Here is a 17674-nt window from a genome sequence, read left to right as displayed (position 1 = left end):
GGAGAGCAAGAGGGAGGGAGCAAAGAGAGCACAGGTGTGTAAGTGTGCGTGCGCGCGCGCACACACACACACACACACACACGATCCTACCTCCCAACCTCCCAACCTCAGCTGGTCAGCTCTCCTGCTCCCCTATTGCCCTCTGGCCTCCTCCACCCTGCAAACACATGCCCAGCACCCTCACGGCACCTGGAATGCTCTCCTCCCAGGAATGCTATCCTCCCAGGCACTCCCTTAACATCTCACCAGCCGGTCCCTGTGTGGATGCCCCGACCACACGCTGAGCCTCCTGCCCACCTCGCCACAATACCACGTGGGACATGCTAAGCCTCATGCCCACCTTGCCACAGTACCACGTGGGACACGCTAAGCCTCCTGCCCACCTCGCCACAGTACCACGTGGGACACGCTAAGCCTCATGCCCACCTTGCCACAATACCACGTGGGACACGCTAAGCCTCATGCCCACCTTGCCACAGTACCACGTGGGACACGCTGAGCCTCATGCCCACCTTGCCACAGTACCACGTGGGACACGCTGAGCACCAAGAGTCTTTGCAGACATCTGTTCATATCTTTTCAAAAACATTTACATATTTAAAAGCCAGGATCTCTGAGAGAGAGAAATTTTCAATCCATTGGTTTGCTTCCCAGATGGCCATAATGGCCAGAGCTCAGCCAAAGCCAGGAGCAGAGAACTCCAGCCAGGTCTGCACATGTGTGATAGAGGTCCATGTCCTTGGGCTATTCTCAGGTGCATTAGCTGGGAGCTGGATGGGAAGTAGAACAGCTGGGGTTCGGATCGCCACTTACGTGGGATGACAGCATTGCAGGTTGCCACTTAGCCTGCGGCACCTCGTTGCCAGCCCCTATTTCTATCTTGTCTCCTTCCCTTCGCACAGACTATTCAATCTACAATGGCAGAGACCATGAGTAGCTGACTGTGTGGCGTTGACACAGTGACGGGCAAACAAAGGTGGCCAACAAATACTTGTCAAATTGTTGGCACTTGGGAATTGCAGAGGGTGAGTGCAAATTTGCTCAAATTCCCTGTGGGGACGCCAAAAAGCATGCTTGGGCCAGATGCCCTCCGAGGCTGAGGCCAGCTTCTTCCCAACACAGCAGACAGGCCCATGTGCGGCTATCACTGTCCGCTGGCAGCTGCGTGTCCAAGGGTGTCCCTGGCACCCCCTCCAGGTCCAGCACCCACTCAGAACCAAACTGACAGAGACCTCAGACGCAGGTCAGAAACACAGCACTCTCAGCGGAGCAGCGTTGTACAGAGAGGGGTGAGGCTGGCTGGGGCAGGGATCTGGGAAAGCCCAGACCCATCCAAACATGCCGGCCTGTGCCCACAGAGGGGGCATGCCCGACTGAGCTGGGCATTCGCCAGGAAGGAGAGAGGTGAAGGGCAGCAAAGGGCTGATCAGTTTGTTTTGGTCTTAGCACCTGCTTGGGGTTAAGGTCACAAACAGAATTTTAATGGAGATTCAACTGGAATTCAGTGGGATCTCTGAAAGTGACTCAAGGAGGGTACATTAGATGAGCAGAGAGCTGAGCCTTGGCTGCTGCGGGTGACTGGTCCAGAGCAGCTGCCCTAGCCTGCACTGCAAGGCTCCCTGCTGCCCATGGTTCCTGCAGTCCAGGCCTCTGAGCAGAGGTGACGCCCACCAAGCAGCACTCACCAAGGACGCCCACTCTATTAGCATGCTTGAAGGTTTCCAGACCCCTGATAAGGTCAGTAAAGGCATCCTACAGCCTTGGGGAAGGGCGTACCATCTCTTCCCATGCCACAGAGCACCTGGACCCAAGAAGACATCAAAAAGCGGGCAGCACACAGTGCTTGGTCTCCAAGAGGCCCCGGTCAGCCCCTGCAGTGGGTCTCACTCGTACTTCCCTCCATCAGGTTAGAGCAAGTGCCTGGTCAGGCCCAGTCTGCTGCCTGCTCTCTGGGACACACATCAGTGAGTGTGCCCAGGCTCCTTCACCTGCTGCTGTTCCTTCTGGGTCTGCAAGGACAAGGGGCAGGCCACCATGGAAGCACGCAGCCCTCCTTGGCCTGAGGTGACCCCAGGTCCCTCCCGCACACCTCTTCCAGAGAGTCTGACACAGCCTGGGATCCCTGGAAAGCAAGGCTGCACCACTGAACGGCAAGCCAAGGCAAAGGGGCTGCCAGTCCCCGGACTATGTTCAGGATGGGCTGTGCAGCCCCAGGGCCGGCAAGACCCTGCAGTGTGTCAGATTAAGCAAGCATGCGTGAGTCCATAAGGAACACACGATTAAATAAACAGGTGGGAAGGCCGGGAGGATGTCCCTTAGAGTGGGAATCCCCCTGCAGGTGTCAAGGACCGATGGGGTCAGCATCCCACGGGGGCTACTGGTGGGTGCAGCCCTGGTGTTTTCCCATAGAATATTCCGTAGAAAGAGCAAACATGCTGGCTGCCCCACAGAGTCAACGCTGCCCAGGGAGCGACAGCCGGCACCAGGGACCCACCTGACCCACACCCAGGAAGGACACTCCAAACCACGTGAGCCAGGTGCAGAGGGTACAGCATCACACAGACCTCCTCAAAAGCACGAGGCTGTGGGGGACAGGGCAGGGAACATCGCAGGCAGGATGCAGCAAGCATGGCAGCTGGAAGCCACACAGGAGCCGGGACGGAGCCTGGACGGAGCCTGGACAGAGCCTGGACAGAGCCTGGACAGAGCCTGGACAGAGCATGGACAGAGCGTGGACAGAGCGTGGACAGAGCCTGGACAGAGCGTGGACAGAGCATGGACAGAGCGTGGACAGAGCGTGGACAGAGCGTGGACAGAGCCCGGACAGAGCGTGGACAGAGCATGGACAGAGTGTGGACAGAGTGTGGACAGAGCCCGGACAGAGCATGGACAGAGCATGGACAGAGTGTGGACAGAGTGTGGACAGAGCCCGGACAGAGCCTGGACAGAGCCTGGACAGAGCGTGGACAGAGCATGGACAGAGCGTGGACAGAGCCCGGACAGAGCCTGGACAGAGCCTGGACAGAGTGTGGACAGAGTGTGGACAGAGCCCGGACCAGCAAGCCGCACGTACAGCAGGAAACCAGAGGACCCCAGACATGTACGATGATGAGCTAATGGTGTCACAGCAGCACCTGTCCGTAGCTGTGCCCATTCACCTGCTTCTACAGGAACAGGGAAGGACTCTAGGGTTTTCTGTGCTAGTTTTGTGATTTTCTTAGTGCCTGAAATGTTTCAAAATGAGAAGTTAAAAAATGTTTCCAAGGAAGTAAGAAACAGAGAAAAGCAGCTCCAGGACAAGCAGGAGAATCCCGCTGTAAAGTCACCAAGTGGGCTAGGTAGCCCAGGGTGATGGGGAAGAAGGCAGAGTGGGTGCAAGGACCCACGAGGGGCCAGCAGGGAGAACAGCAGCCCGCTGGGCCCACAGTGAGGATACCAGCATTGCACAGCTCTGCGACTTCCCAGCCTTCCTTCTCACCCTTCTCTTGTAGCCCATAAGCCCGAAAACCAGCCCATTGCACAGAACAGCAAGCAGAGGCAGCTCAGGAACCAGCCCATTGCACAGAACAGCAAACAGGCAGCCCGGGAACCAGCCCATTGCACAGAACAGCAAGCAGAGGCAGCTCAGGAACCAGCCCATTGCACAGAACAGCAAACAGGCAGCCCGGGAACCAGCCCATTGCACAGAACAGCAAGCAGAGGCAGCTCAGGAACCAGCCCATTGCACAGAACAGCAAACAGGCAGCCCGGGAACCAGCCCATTGCACAGAACGTCACACAGAGGCAGCTCAGAACACAATCTGGCTGCAGGGGTGTATGTTCCAGCTCTGTCAGGTCAGCTACATGATCCTGGACTTTACCCAGTGTGCCTCGGGCCCATCTGTCCCCTCCCCTCCCGTTTCTGTGTGGTAGTGAAGCTCGGGGCAGAATGCACCCATGTGACCCTCACTGGCAGCACAGTCCACACTCCACAAGCTGGGGCCTCCACTGCTTCTCAGGCGCTGAAATCAAGACGTCACCGTAGGCCATCCTCACAGCACAGTGCACTAAACCACCGGCTGCATACCGGCATCTCACAGGACTGCCGATTCAAGTCCCTGCTGTGCCCACTTCAGATCCAACTCTCTGTTAATTCACTTGGGAAAGCGGATGATGGCCCAAACCATGTATGAAAGCCAGATGGAGTTCCAGGCTCCTGGCTAAGCCTGGCCCAGCCATGACCAATGGCCATCTGGAGGCTGAACCAGTGGATGGAAGATTTCTCGCTCTCTCTCTCTCTCTCCCTCCATCCATCCATCCCTCTCTCTTTCCTTCTCAGCAACTCTGGTTTTCACATACATAAAATTAAATCTTAAAATGCTGTCATCCAGTTACTCCCTCACCTGGAGCACCAGCAAGGAGTCTTTTACCAAACTCACTCAGGCTGGTGACAAAGGTAGCAAAAGTCCCCACAGCTACAGAACAAAATCTGTTTTCTTGTTGACATTCGGCTCCTAGAGGCCCCCAGTATTCCTGGCCACACGTGTCCATCTTCAATGCCACTCCATGCTCCAGTCTCAATCTCCTGGGGGAACCTTGTCCATTGTAAGCGCTCCCTGATGAAGCCAGGCCCAGCAGCCTACATCCTGCCTCCCTTCCCAAGTGAACCAGCACCATCACCGGCCCCTCCCACAGGCTCATTCAGAGTCTTCCTGGAAGAGTTCTCCTTTGTGACTCTCCAAGGGAGGAAGGATACAGGATAAGTACACAGCACACACACACACAACATGTACACGCATACATCCATCTCTTCCCATGGCTCCCTGAGGAGCTGAGGGGCTCCTGCCCAGCTGAGAGGTGTCCTTCCTGGGTGCGGGTCAGGCGGGTCCCTGGTGCCAGCTGTCACTCCCTGGGCAGTGTTGACGCCTCCCTGAGGAGCTGAGAACTCCTGCCCGGGACAGCAGGGGCAGGCTGCAGCTCCAGCTCTCCCGTGATCCCACTGCACCTGCCCACTGCTTGGCTCCTACTGCCAGCCCTGGCCAACCCCAGCACCTGGATCCCACCCCTTCCTTCCACCAACCTAGACTCCAAAGGGCCACTCTCCCTACTAAGCATGCGTAGGACCTGGAATGACAACCAGCTCCCTACATGGTCACGCCCTCCACAGGCCCCAGTTCCTCCACTGTGGGCTAACAGGTGCCATGCCCCCAGCTCTGGAGTCTCTGCTCCAGGAGGACAGGGCACTATGGGGCTCCCCGTGCCTCACCTGGCTCTGTAACTAGGGCACCATGTCTCGGGGTGGGAGGGACGAGAAGACGGGGCAAGGACCCCCCCCACACACACCCCCGACATGGGCCTCACATCCATCTTCCATCTGCCCTGGTTTTCCTCCCAGGCTTACAACTGTGGGCAGAACTCCACCCCCCATTGAGGGCTGGCACCCTAAGGAATGCTGCCTGAGCCCTGGTGCCAAAGGGTGCCAACGTCCACAGCCCTGAATGGGAGTCCCCAGGCCAGGTGGCAAAACCAGATCCACCCCAGAATCCAGAAAGGGGAAACAGAAAGAATGGAGAACCCAGCAGCCCACGGGAACCTGCACGTCCCTACAAAAGAGCAACTGCTCTCTGCCGGCTTCCTCCTGGAATAAACTGTCATTAGTTAATTTTAAAAACCACGCAGAGACCAATTACCCATGCATTTCGGGCTTATTTTTAGTGACGCTGCGGTTGCTAAGTCATGCTCTCATTGCCCATTTCGCCTGCTCTCTTTTTTTGCTCCAGGAAGTTCTACAGAATGGGCTCCCTAACCGGAAGTCAGCACAAGTTTTTATAGGGGCATTTCCCCATGTTCGTTCCGCACCTCCTTTTGGGAACAGATGTAACAAGGGTCCCGGCTGTGCTTGCTGTCCTCAACGTGGGTGGAGGTTTGCCAAGCACTTCCTGAGCCAGGCTCGAGGGCAGAACTAGGACGGGCACAAACGCTCACAGAGCAAGCAGGAGTAACCACCCCCAGGAACAGAACAGCAAAAGGCAGCCCTGGGCTGAGTTGCAGCACAGGAGGTTACACCACCATCCTGCGTGGGTGCCAGCTCGAGTCCCAGCGGCTCAGCTCCCCATGCAGCTCCCTGCTAATGCACCCAGGAGGAGATGGCCCGTGGCAGTACTGTGCTCCCAGCTCCAGCAAGGCCCCAAAGCACCACCCACAGAGCCCCACATCACCCCAGGGAATGGGGGACACGTGGGTGAACCTCAGGTGGGGTCATGTTACAGCTTATTTAAGGTCCCCCATATTCACCTTCTCACTGGGAAACAATAAATTATCCCTAAATCGTGTTATTTTCTGTTGCAGCACAGCCTAATGAGAACGAGGGGGGAAAGAACCAAAGCCAAGGGCAGGAGCCCAGGGCCCCAGCTGTGTGTACATCCACCCTTGCTGTGTGTGGGGCTCATAGCCCAGCACCAAGCTCACGGGGCATGCAAGGATCAGGGTCAGCGTGATAGCCATAGCCCAGTGCCAAGCTCACGGGGCACGTGGGGCTCAGGATCAACCTGGCGCTCATAGCCCAGTGCCAAGCTCACGGGGCATGCAGGGCTCAGGTCAGTGTGGCAGCCACTGCCCAGTGCCAAGGTCACAGGGCACATGGGGCTCAGGATCAGTGGGGCACTCATAACCCAGCGCCAAGCTCACAGGGCCTGCAGGGCTCAGGATCAGCGTGATAGCCATAGCCCAGCATCAAGGTCACAGGGCACGCAGGGCTCAGGATCAGCCTGGCGCTCATAGCCCAGTGCCAAGCTCACGGGGCCTGCAGGGCTCAGGTCAGTGCAGCAGCCACTGCCCAGCGCCAAGGTCACAGGGCACGTGGGGCTCAGGATCAGCGGGGTACTCACAGCCCAGTGCCAAGGTCATGGGGTACACACAGGGCTCAGGGTCAGTGCCTCTAGCACAGTCCCAAACCCCAACTGGTATGGGATGCAGCTTTTGACCCAAGGCCTGCTATCCCACATGAAGCCAGCAGGACACAGTGCCAAATCCCAGGCGTGCAGGGTGAATGGGGAAGTCCTAGAGGATGGCCACCTGTCCCCAGAAGCAATGGCCTTTAGGCCAACAGGAAGCTTCCATGAGCAGCTCCAGGCCCAGCAAGGAAGGAGCGCGTTCCTCTGGGGAGCAGAGCCCACCCAGACACACTCCGAGGTCTCCAGAGGAAGGTTCCTTTGCTTCTGGTCTTGGACACTGTCCTGTCCCACACATTGTGCTGGACGTTTCACCGAGACAGCCCATCGAGTCCCCAGGTGTGCACACTTACAGATCAGGCAGTCCTTACCTAGCAAGCCTGTCACCTTACAAACAGGATGCGCGGAGTCCAACCATGCACTGGCAGAATGTGCAACTCCCTTCCTGTCCCACTCCACTCCCATGCACACAGCCGTGCTGGTCAGCACAGCAACTACTGGTGGGCCACAGCCCAAGCTGCCGGCACGGGCCCCAGGTCAGCAGCCCGCCTCTGCCACACTTGCCCACCACACAGTATGAGGTGTCTCCAGGCACCGCCTTTGTGAGTTCCAACATTCCAGCACATCCCACCATGGCTTGAATGACTTGCTTGAGCTCATCCTCTTCCACAGATGACGCCTGCCTTTCAGTGCACACCACCTGCGAGCTCCTGCCGACGGCACAACCGAAGGGCGCTCCTTGCCGTCTGCCATTTTACCGCTGTCTGCCCCAGGGCTGGGGGGCACAAGGCAAAAACGTCTGCGTCCACCTGCACAGGAACTCTGACGAAATGAGAGCAGCACCCAGGCAGCACTGAGGCCACGGTAACCTCACGGCAACCTCAGAAACACACCATGTTTGAAGCAACTGCACACTCATGCATAGCTACAAAAATGAGCTCTCACTCCAACCTTAGCTCTTGGCAGATTCAACTCATGGCTGCTGACCCATCACAGTCAAGTCCACTGACGCTGTGCCCATTAGACAAGGGGCATCACTTAGCCAACTGGGTAAACACAGAGGAACGTGGGCCCCAGCCCTTCACAGCCAGGCCCTCCGACGGCTCGGGAGATGCTGCGGGCCTGCCGACTCCTGCCTAACTCTGGATAAATCTCATCCTGGTTAGATGAAGCAGGAGAGAGAGCACGGTGCAGCCTCCAAGTGCATGCACACATCGGTCACATCGGTGGTTTGAGCCAGGACAGCGTTCAAACACACGAATTGTTCCATTTAAAAGGATACATGGAGATGACTCGGTGGGCAGGGCACGCAGGACAAGCAGGGTACATGGTGGGTGGGGCAGGCGTGGTGTGCTAGCTAGAAAACGTAGGCAGAGTAAGAAGAACGGGCTGGAAAGAGGGTGGGCAGGACAATAAAGTGACTCTGAATCAAATTCCTCCCCAGCCACTTCTTTACAGGACATGGATGTGACCACGAGCAGGCGACTGGCCTCTTGGCTCTCTGGCCCTCCCCAGGGCTCTAAGAGGAAGATGGGGTTAGGAGGTGCAATGGTCCCTCCTGTCACGGGAGTGGACGACGCATGCATTTCCCATCAGCCAGGAATCACTTGCCTGAGTTATTCTGTCCTGCTCTGTCTGCCGGCCATCCTCACTGTCCGCTTGCATACTAAGCTGCTTGTCCATGGCTTCCCTACAGTTGGGGTGACCACAGGATGCCCTTGGAGGAGGGCAGCGCCTGTCACTGGGTAGGGGTCCGGCCATCAGCAGGTGGGTCCCCACCCTTGCCTCTTTCGCAACCTCTCTCCTCCTGCTCAGGAGGGGTACTTGCCACTCCAGTGGAGCAGCCATGACAGCACTGGGACGTAGCAGGCACGTCGCCGTCTCAGGCCTGTGGCAGGAACCTCGGTGATGTGTGACGGAACACGAGCCTCTGACTCATTTACACCAGGGTTTTTAGGTCTGCCGTTGCAGGAAGACCCTGATTAAACTCAACCAATATTCGAAAATTGACTCTCACATGAAAACCTGGACTTCCAACACAGCTCTTAAACCAGGGCGTCCAGCCCCACCAGACCCACTTGCCTGCACAGCTGGGAGTGTCTGAGCCCCGGGGAGCCCCAGCTGGGTGCCCTGCATCTAGCAGCTTGCTGGTCTGAGGAACAGAATTCTGCATCCACCTTGGCTGTAGTCAGTCACACGCCCTCCACACACCTGACTACTCAAGCCTGCTTTGGTTCCTCTGATCTTCCCATCTCACAAATTCTGCTCTGGGTGGAGCGGTGGCAAAGTCCAGGACCCCTGCCCCACACACCCTCCCACCTGCTACAGCCCCTCCATGGGAACAGCTAACCTGTGTCATTCATGACAGACACCTGTCACTGAGTGATGTCCTGGTTTACCGACCAAGAAAACATACCTCCAAGTGAAGCCATGACAAGACAGTCCAGGCGTGCTCCCAAAATCATTAATTCTGGAAGCACCGGGGGGGGGGGGGGGAGAGTGCAGAAATTCCAGGCAGGGGTGGTGGTCCCAGGTGGTCAGGCAGTAGCAGGGTGGGTATAAGAATGATCCCAGCATATGGCAACAGCAAGAATGCACGGCAGGGTCAGGAGCCAGTGCCACTGGGGGCGGGGGACTTCCCACGGCACAGCACATCCCACGGCATGTCCCACGGCAGGGCAGGAGGCTCCCACCTCCCTGGGAGTCGGCAGGTCCCACGGCAGGTCCCACAGCAGGAGGCTCCCACCACCCTGAGAGCTGACAGGTCCCACGGCAGGGCAGGAGGCTCCCACCTCCCTGGGAGTCGGCAGGTCCCACGGCAGGTCCCACAGCAGGAGGCTCCCACCACCCTGGGAGCTGACAGGTCCCATGGCACGGCAGGAGGCTCCTACCACCCTGGGAGTCAGCAGATCCCACAGCAGGTCCCACAGCAGGAGGCTCCCACCACCCTGGGAGTCAGCAGGTCCCACAGCAGGAGGCTCCCACCACCCTGGGAGTCAGCAGGTCCCACGGCACGGCAGGAGGCTCCCACCACCCTGAGGGCCAGAACAGGAATCTGGCTCCTTCCCCATGGAAATTGCCAGATCCTGAGCTGGACCCTGAGCCCACACAGCTCTGCTCACACTCAGAACCACTCAGACAGGCTGCCCAGCCGGGCCCAGAGCTGTGGTCAGAGCCGCAGCGGGGAGGGGCCTCACAGTCGCTTGTGCACTCCTCCACCTCATTCCTCCCCAGTTCCCCTGGCAGAAGGCAGGATCATCCCAGTGACGCGGATATCTGGGCAGGTGCTTGTCCTTGAGTATCCCTAAAATCAGCAATTGGCATTTCATGATTCACCCAGAGGGCCATGCAGCAATCCTCACCTACCATGGGGTCAGGTCACTCACTGCAATAAGGGACACAAGCTCAGAGTGGGCAAGCGACTTGCCCAAGGCCACACAGCTGCCCATGACTGAGCCACCACCTCCTGGTCAGACAGGGCGCCCCTGGTAAGGGTGCAGTGTGTCCCACCACAGGTTCTCCAGAGGGCCTTGTGACACTAAAGTAAACCAACTCCAGGTGTGTCGTCTGAACGGGGTAAGGACTGTGGCTGCAGGACACTCTAAGATGACAGTGGCCACACTGGCACAGTCACTCCATCAACAGCGCTTGCCAGGGGGCTCACAGGTGCCAGCTTTCCGTGGCCAGCAAAGGGACACAGCCAGGCCGTGAGTCAGCGAGCTCCCCATGTCAGCAGCAACTCCAACAAAGCTGTGTGACAGGATGGAAGGTTCCAGAACTGCACGGTGGCGCCTGAGAAACTGGTAAAGTGGAATTTTGATAGACGTTCTTTGATTTAGCTCAAAAGCTGCCACATGCAGCTCATGGCAATAGTATTAAATCAGCATACGGCTGGGCAGGGTGGGCACCCCTGGCCCTGGCCACAGTCTACACTTGCTAGTCCACTGTCACTCTCTGTGTAGCGAGAAAAGGGGACAGAGAGCAGAAATTTTGAAAATATCCAATCATCTGTAATGAACAGGCAATGCTTTCATATTCTGGAGGAAAAACCCTCTAAGTTTTTTAATTGTATTTTTAAAGCATCCAGCTTTTATTTTTAATAACCCTGAAGAGGCTGACAGGGTAATTATTGCATGGTTCTGCCGCTAATTAAGCAGTGCAGACACTCTGTAAAGAGATCCCAGAAGTCAGGATGGCCCAGCACATTCGAGGAACGGAAGTTGAAAGAGCAAAGCTGCAGATGAGCAGTGCCATGCCATCTCCCACCACCCATGGGTGGGCGTATCAGCCAGGGGTTTCAGGCAGAGACCCCAGATGGATCCACAGGTACATCTGGGGAATGAGGAAGCAGAAGGCGATTCAGTGCTGAGGTCACGTAGGATTGAGAGGCAGGAGGCGCAGCCTGATGGTGGTGACCGTGTCCCCAGAATAGGTGAGGGGTTCCAAGAGGCCACAGGTGGCTGGCCATGAGGCTGTGGGAAGGGCTGGCGGCACCAAGAACTGTCCCAAGACAGGTGTGAGGGCCTCAGGGAAGTGTACCACCAAGGCACCCTGTCAAGTGCACAGCTGCATGCGGAACGAGGTTTAATGGTGGGAGGGTGGGTGGCACAGGTCAGCCGAGCCAGGGTCCCAGCGAGGTGAGTCTACAGGTAAGGCTGCAACGTGGGAGGGAAGAGAAAGTTCTGAAAGGCATTTTCCTCTCTGGGAAACAGCCAGAGCAGGTGGACCCTGCAAAGAGGTGAAGGCTCTCCCTCCAGGATACCCTCTGGCCCCCTGCAGCTGCCCGAGATGCCAGTGGCTGGGCCAGGAGAGACACGGTGCCCAGGGCCTGTGCCCATTCACAGCAGATGCTTAGTCTGAGTTCTGTGTGGTGGTCAGGGGGAAGTGTTGCATGTGACAGGCAAGGTCTCCGTCCCCCGGGACCCTCCGTCTAGAGGGAGGCAGCCCACAGAGGATGGGGTAGGTGAGAAGCTCCCCAGCACTGGGCGCCGCAAGCAACGAGGAATGCAGGGGCAAGATATGATGGGGGAGGGGAGCCCTACAGGACCGGAAGGGGTCAGCAGGATGCAGAGGGCTGCCACTCAGGGCCAGAACGCCAGGGCAGGAACCCCATAGCAGCTGAAGCCTGCAGCTGATGTACAGCAGCCTGACCAGCAGCCACAGCAGGTGGGAGGACCCCATCAGAGACACTGTGTCAGGGCCACCCCAGGTCTGGGCGCCAACTCGGGGCACCAGTGTGCAACAGGCCATCTAGCTGATTCTGTGCACACACAACTTTCAGGAGCAAGGGACACATCAGAAGTTCTCCTGGGACACTTGGAAACATCCTACCCCTGTGTCACACGCAACAGCCCTGGGACCCAGCCATCTGGCCCCACTGGCCACAGTGCTAATAGAAGGAAGCCTGGGCTGCAGTCAAGTCCCCATCTGGCTAGGAAGCCCAGGAAGAGCCTTGACAAACCTCACTTAAGGCCCCGAAGGAGGTACTGCTGCCACTGTGGTGGAGTAGGTCAGGCGTCCACCCCACTTGTAGCCCATTTGATTCACGGCTGCCCCACTTGCCATCCAGTTCCCTGCTACAGCACCTGGGGAAGCAGCAGGTGGTGGCCCAAGTCCTGGGGCTGCTGTACCCTTGTGGGAGGTCTGGATGAAGCTCCTGTCTCCTCATTTCGGTTTGGCCCACCCCCCAGGCCCTGCAGTCATCTGGGGCATTTGGGGAGTAAACCAGTAGACAGAAGATCTTGCCCCCTCTCTGTCTCCCCCTTCTCCAAGCCTGCATTTCAAATAAATAAACTAAAAAAAATATTTTTTTTAAGAGAAAAGACTGCCCCATTGCCGCTCAGCCCAGTCTGTGGTGCTGGCCCCTGAGAACCAAGGAGGACCACGGGAAGCCAGCTCAGAGTGAAGAGGCGGAGGAATGTACCACAGGAAACCCTGAGAGTGCCAGCCTGGGAAAATGGAAAGGGGCCAGGAGGGAGCCGGAGAAACACCCTGTGGCCAAGCCCAGGAGACGGAGAGGGAAGAACAGCCACGGCCCCCGCCGGCTCACCCGGGCCAGGACCTGTGCCATGGACCTGGCGGGAGCCTTGTCTCCAGCCCAGAGCAGGTGGCTGGGGGAAGCAGCAGACCAGTGCCCACAAGCTGAGTAGGAGGAGGCCAGAATTGTTCCCTCATCTGTTATCCCCCTTGGCTTTGGAAACCCTCCCAGCCCCGGGACCCCCAGCAGGGGTTCTCCAAGAGCAGCAGGAAGATGCAGGCCGAGTCGTGAGTAGAGAGGGGGTGCTTGGGCAGGCTTGGGCTTGGGGGGAAATGTGGGCCACGGTCACAGATGTGACCTCCAGGAGGCTTCCTGCACTTCAACCACCAAAAACTGTCCACGCTCACCAGCAATCAAAGAGCCACATACCCACGTGAGATGCCACTTGTCACCCTTCGCAGTTGAGAAAGGCCAACTGCTGGCATTCAGATAGTGGCAAACGCTTGGAGAAAGGGCATTCTCCTTGATTCCGGAACACATGCGTACTGGCACATGACCCAGGAGGCCATGGTAAAAACACAGCGCAATGGCGTGGCCTCTGCAGGCCCAACCCCCATTGCATGCAGGCTAGCGGCAACTCTCAGGGGGGCACCCAGTGTCTGCGGCCGGGAGGGGTTAAACTTGAGCAGCGCCCCGGTCCAAGGGCAACACTCAGAAGGCACGTTCCCTGGAATATTTGGCGGCTGTCGCAAGACATGGGGAGCCTGCTGTGTCGCGAGCCAGAGTTGGGGAGATTCAAGTTCCACAGAACCCAGGAACAGCACAGCATGGCCTGCCCTCTGCGAAGCGAGTGTGTGCACGGAAACTCGCAGGAAAGGCCCAGGTGACGCCCCAGCATGCACTTCAGGCCTGGCCTCCAGAGAGGGAGAGGAGAGAGAGAAGAGAGAGGGAGAGAGAAGAGAGGCGCTGAAGACAGCTTGCCTCTGCAATAGTGCCAAGAACGGGGATGTGTGAGGCCTGCCTTCTGCCTGGGGCCACTGGAGGAGGATGGAGGGCTCCGGCAGGAGGCAGCACAGCGGCTGCATTCTCCAGGGGACCACCCGACAGTCGCAGCACTGGGCTCCAGGCAGCATGGTAGGAGGAACGATGGGGAAGGGCTTCAGAAACAGGCAAGACACAAAGTTGAGCAGAGTCAGCCTGCTGCAGCAGCCACAAATGTGGCCGGGCTAACTGACCAGACGCTCAAACATCAGAGCTGGAGGGCGGCAGTCCCTCCCAGCCCTGGAACAAGGGCTTCAAAGCATGCTCGCCATCAGGGAGTAGAGAGTGCCCCATGAAAAGAGGTATACAAGCACCTACCAAGACCAAGTTGCCCAAAACATGCCCTTTTCCACCTCCCTTGCGACCACCTCCAGGGCATCTTGCAGCTTGAGTACCCAGATCCTTTTTCTGCCAAAACTCTGGAGCCCACGCGATCCACCCATGCTGAGCTGCCAGGGCCCAACCCAGGAACTCCACTCCACGTTTCCCACCTGCGCCCTCAGCTCCTGAGGAGTCCCTTCAGCCTTCTGACCCCGCGTGTGGTCCTCCCGTGGCATCCGACGCACAGCGCCCAAGTCCTCCCTCCAAGCCCCTCGTGGGCTGGCCCCCCATCAGCTGACAGACCAAGGGCAAAGTCTTCCATCATTTCCAGCTCAAGTTGGCTTCATTTTTGCTGCCAGGGAGGCAAAAGGAGCTGGGAAGGTTGCCCCAGGAAGGGACCATCCAACTCCCACCACTGGAGCCAGTGAGGACCTGCAGGGAGCATGCCGGCGTGTCCTGGAGTGGAGATGGCTTAATCTCTGATTTCTAATAAAAAGGATTAATTACAGCCATCAGAGGCTGTGATGGCAGCCTCCACCAGCACTCCAAGGGAATCAACTGGCCCTCCCGCTCGACCATGACGAGAGCCAGGGATCCCCTCCATCCTGCACCCAAACAGCCCTTATCAGCAGTCCCCAAGACTCACTCGGGGTTATTGTCTCAAACCTCAGGCGCCTCAGGGGATGCCCCAGCACAGCCTCTAGCCTAAGAGGGGGCTTCTGTGCAGTTAGGGAGACTGTGGCGGGTCCAGGGAGGGGCGCCTGTCCCGGAGACGGCCTGCCCTGCGTTATCTTCCGCCCACGGCTTGATCTAGACCCCACCTGGAAACTCCCCAGGAGTCTTCCACGGCCCACGAAGGCAACCCGGCATTCAGACCCCACCCACCAAGGAGACCACAGGCTGACACCCCCAGCCCCAGCCATGATTCCTTTTTTGAACCCCACACGGGAGAAGCCCAGACATCTCCCTGTGAAGCGAAAATTGCTTTCTGCAGGAGAGAGCTTTTAATGATCACTTTGCTTCCTGCGTCTCCATGGCAACCGGGCGCGCACAACCCACCCTCTCCAGCTTCATTAAGGCCTTTCTTCCTCTCTGGACAGTAATCAATCAAACCTCACAGACGCCTTTGTGACGGCTCACCACCTCAACACTCACACTGCCGCGGGGCGGCCCAGTGGGCAGAGTCCCCACACTGCAATGACCAACACTCGTGCTGGCATACGCCCTTCCCCGCCCGGCTCCGCACACCTGTCCGGGGAGGTGGGCGCGCCCAGATACGCCAGGCCCCACCGGAGCCCAGTAGAAGCCCTTGGCGCTGTGGCCACGAGAGACCAGCGCTGCCCTGCTGGACGGCATGCCCACGCCAGCGCTACCCGAGCTAGGGCGCAGCGGGGAGGGCAGAGGTCCGAGGCAGCCTGGGTGGAGGCGGCAGCAGCTTTGAGGGTCTGAAGCTCAGGCCGAACCGGCCAGCAGCGGAGGAAGAGATGCCGGCGCCAGGGGGGCCACAGAGCCCACCAGCCGGCCAGGAGAGCGGACTGCGGCGCATGGGCTTCTGCCTGAGAAACCCGCTCCTTTCCGGACAAAGGGCTCCACGGCGCCCCAGCCCTGCGTTCCCTGGCATGGGAACCAAGGGTCCCCGCGCGCCAGGGCGCCGCCGCGGCTCCCCAAAGGCAGGCGAACGTGGAGCCGCGCGGGGACGTGCTCCCCGGGCCACCTGCCTCGTGCCTCCCCACCCACCCAGCCGCCCCGCCCGGCCCGTTACCTGGGTGCTCCCCGGCGGCCGAGGTAGCCGAGGAGTCGGTGAGGACGCTGGGGTCACTGTGCGAGCGGCCCCGCGACACAAGGCAGCCGCTCCCGTCCTCCGACGCGGCCATGGGCCCGGCACGGGGGCAAGTTGGAGGAAGCCGGCGGAATCAGAGCATCAGAGGCGGCCAAGGTCACAGGCGAGAGGGCTGAAGGGGGTATTTTTAAAAAATTAAATAAAAGAAAAACAAAAAAGGGGGGGCAGAAAAGGAAAGGCGCGCCCAGCTGGCTTCAGGGCGGGCAGACAATAGCTTCTGCGCCGCAGCCAGGCGCATCTCGCTGTGCTCGGCCTCGCTTTGTTATTTATTCGTGTTTATTCCCATTCTTCAGTCAGTATTCCAGGAAAAAAAAAAAAAGTTGAACCAGGAAATAAAAAACTTTTTCTTGTCAGTGTTTATTGCGTGCTTGGGGCAAGGGGGGATGTCCAGGAATGTCTGGGGGCGCTCCCTCCCCCCACCCCACCCCCCACCCCCCGGGGATAAAAGGAAAAAAAAGAATCTTTGCTCTCGCAATTGCTTTAATCCGAAAGCGGCTCTTGGAGCATCTGTTGGAAAACATTAGGATTCTCCCATCATGCCGCGCGAAGCGCATGACGTCACAGGGAGGGGGAGCGGGGCGCGCGGTGGCGGGGCGGGTCCGAGCACCTGGACCGCATCCTGGTCTGGGAGCCACCCACCCTGGACCCTGCTGCGCTCAGGAAACGGGAAGCTCCGCGCGCCCGCCTGTCTGCCAGCCCCGCCGGAGGGCAGGGGACCGTGAGGGCGGCGCCTTTCTCTGAGGCAAATCTGCTCAGGCGCAGGAGGCAGCTGGGCTGGCCAGCGGCCCTTCCTCTCTCTGGATGCTGGAGCCCATGGGCCCTGTGCAGTCCAGAGCTGGGCCTGCAGGAACCACTGCTCCCCACTGCCCACCCCTCACCCTGGGCCCTGGGCGGCTTGGCCAGCATGGAGGGGCAGAGAGGGAGGACGGGAGCAGGTGTCTCCTTCTTGATGAACACAAGTGCGGGATTCTCCCGGATGGTGGCCACTCCCTGGGGCATCCCCATGGAGCTACTGAGCCATTCTCTCAGTCCCAGGTGGAGATGGGTGATGAGGAAATGCCCAGGCAAGGCCTGGAGCCTGGGCACCAGCCAGCGGCACACAGCCAGAGTAATGGGGCAGGTGTCACCTCCACAGACAGCAGGGACACAGGGAGGCCATGGGGTTCTCCCATCTCAGCCATGGCAGGCACTGTGTCTGCCCTGGGGGTGGGGAGGAGCTGGCCCGCTGTGCTCAACCAGGGCTGGGAGCCCGCTGGGGCTGGTCTCCCAAGGTCAGATACAGTGATCCTGGCTGATGTGGAGTTCCATGTCTTAGCCACAGTCCTGCCAGCAGTGTCTGCCAGCTGTTCAAAACACTCCAGAAGGGGTAGGTGTTCAACCTCGCAGTGTAGCTGTCCAGGTCCTGGGTGAGAACAGCTGGGCTCGAGCTCAGAGCCAGCTCCTGACCCAGCACCGGACCGAGCTCCTGACCCAGCACCGGACCGAGCTCCCTACTCATACAGAGCTCGGGGTTTGGGCTCCTGGCTGCAATCTGGCCCAGCTCCTTACTAACACAGACCCTGGCCA

The 17674-nt window shown here is 58.8% G+C and overlaps 1 protein-coding gene across 1 annotated transcript in view; it reads right to left on the bottom strand.

Annotated features, from left to right (window-relative positions):
• The window catches only part of PHACTR3 (phosphatase and actin regulator 3), a 114594-nt gene extending 98452 nt beyond the window's left edge, over positions 1–16142 (bottom strand). The window contains exon 1 of the mRNA XM_040988236.1: positions 16031–16142. Within this exon, the coding sequence (XP_040844170.1) occupies positions 16031–16142 (112 nt within the window). The remainder of the gene's footprint in view (positions 1–16030) is intronic.
• Between the last annotated feature and the right edge of the window lie 1532 nt (positions 16143–17674).

Source organism: Ochotona curzoniae, unplaced genomic scaffold, assembly GCF_017591425.1.
Source record: "Ochotona curzoniae isolate NIBS_2020 unplaced genomic scaffold, NIBS_Ocur_1.0 contig_48, whole genome shotgun sequence".
Classification (NCBI taxonomy): domain Eukaryota; kingdom Metazoa; phylum Chordata; class Mammalia; order Lagomorpha; family Ochotonidae; genus Ochotona; species Ochotona curzoniae.
This window is presented reverse-complemented; position numbering and strand designations above follow the sequence as displayed.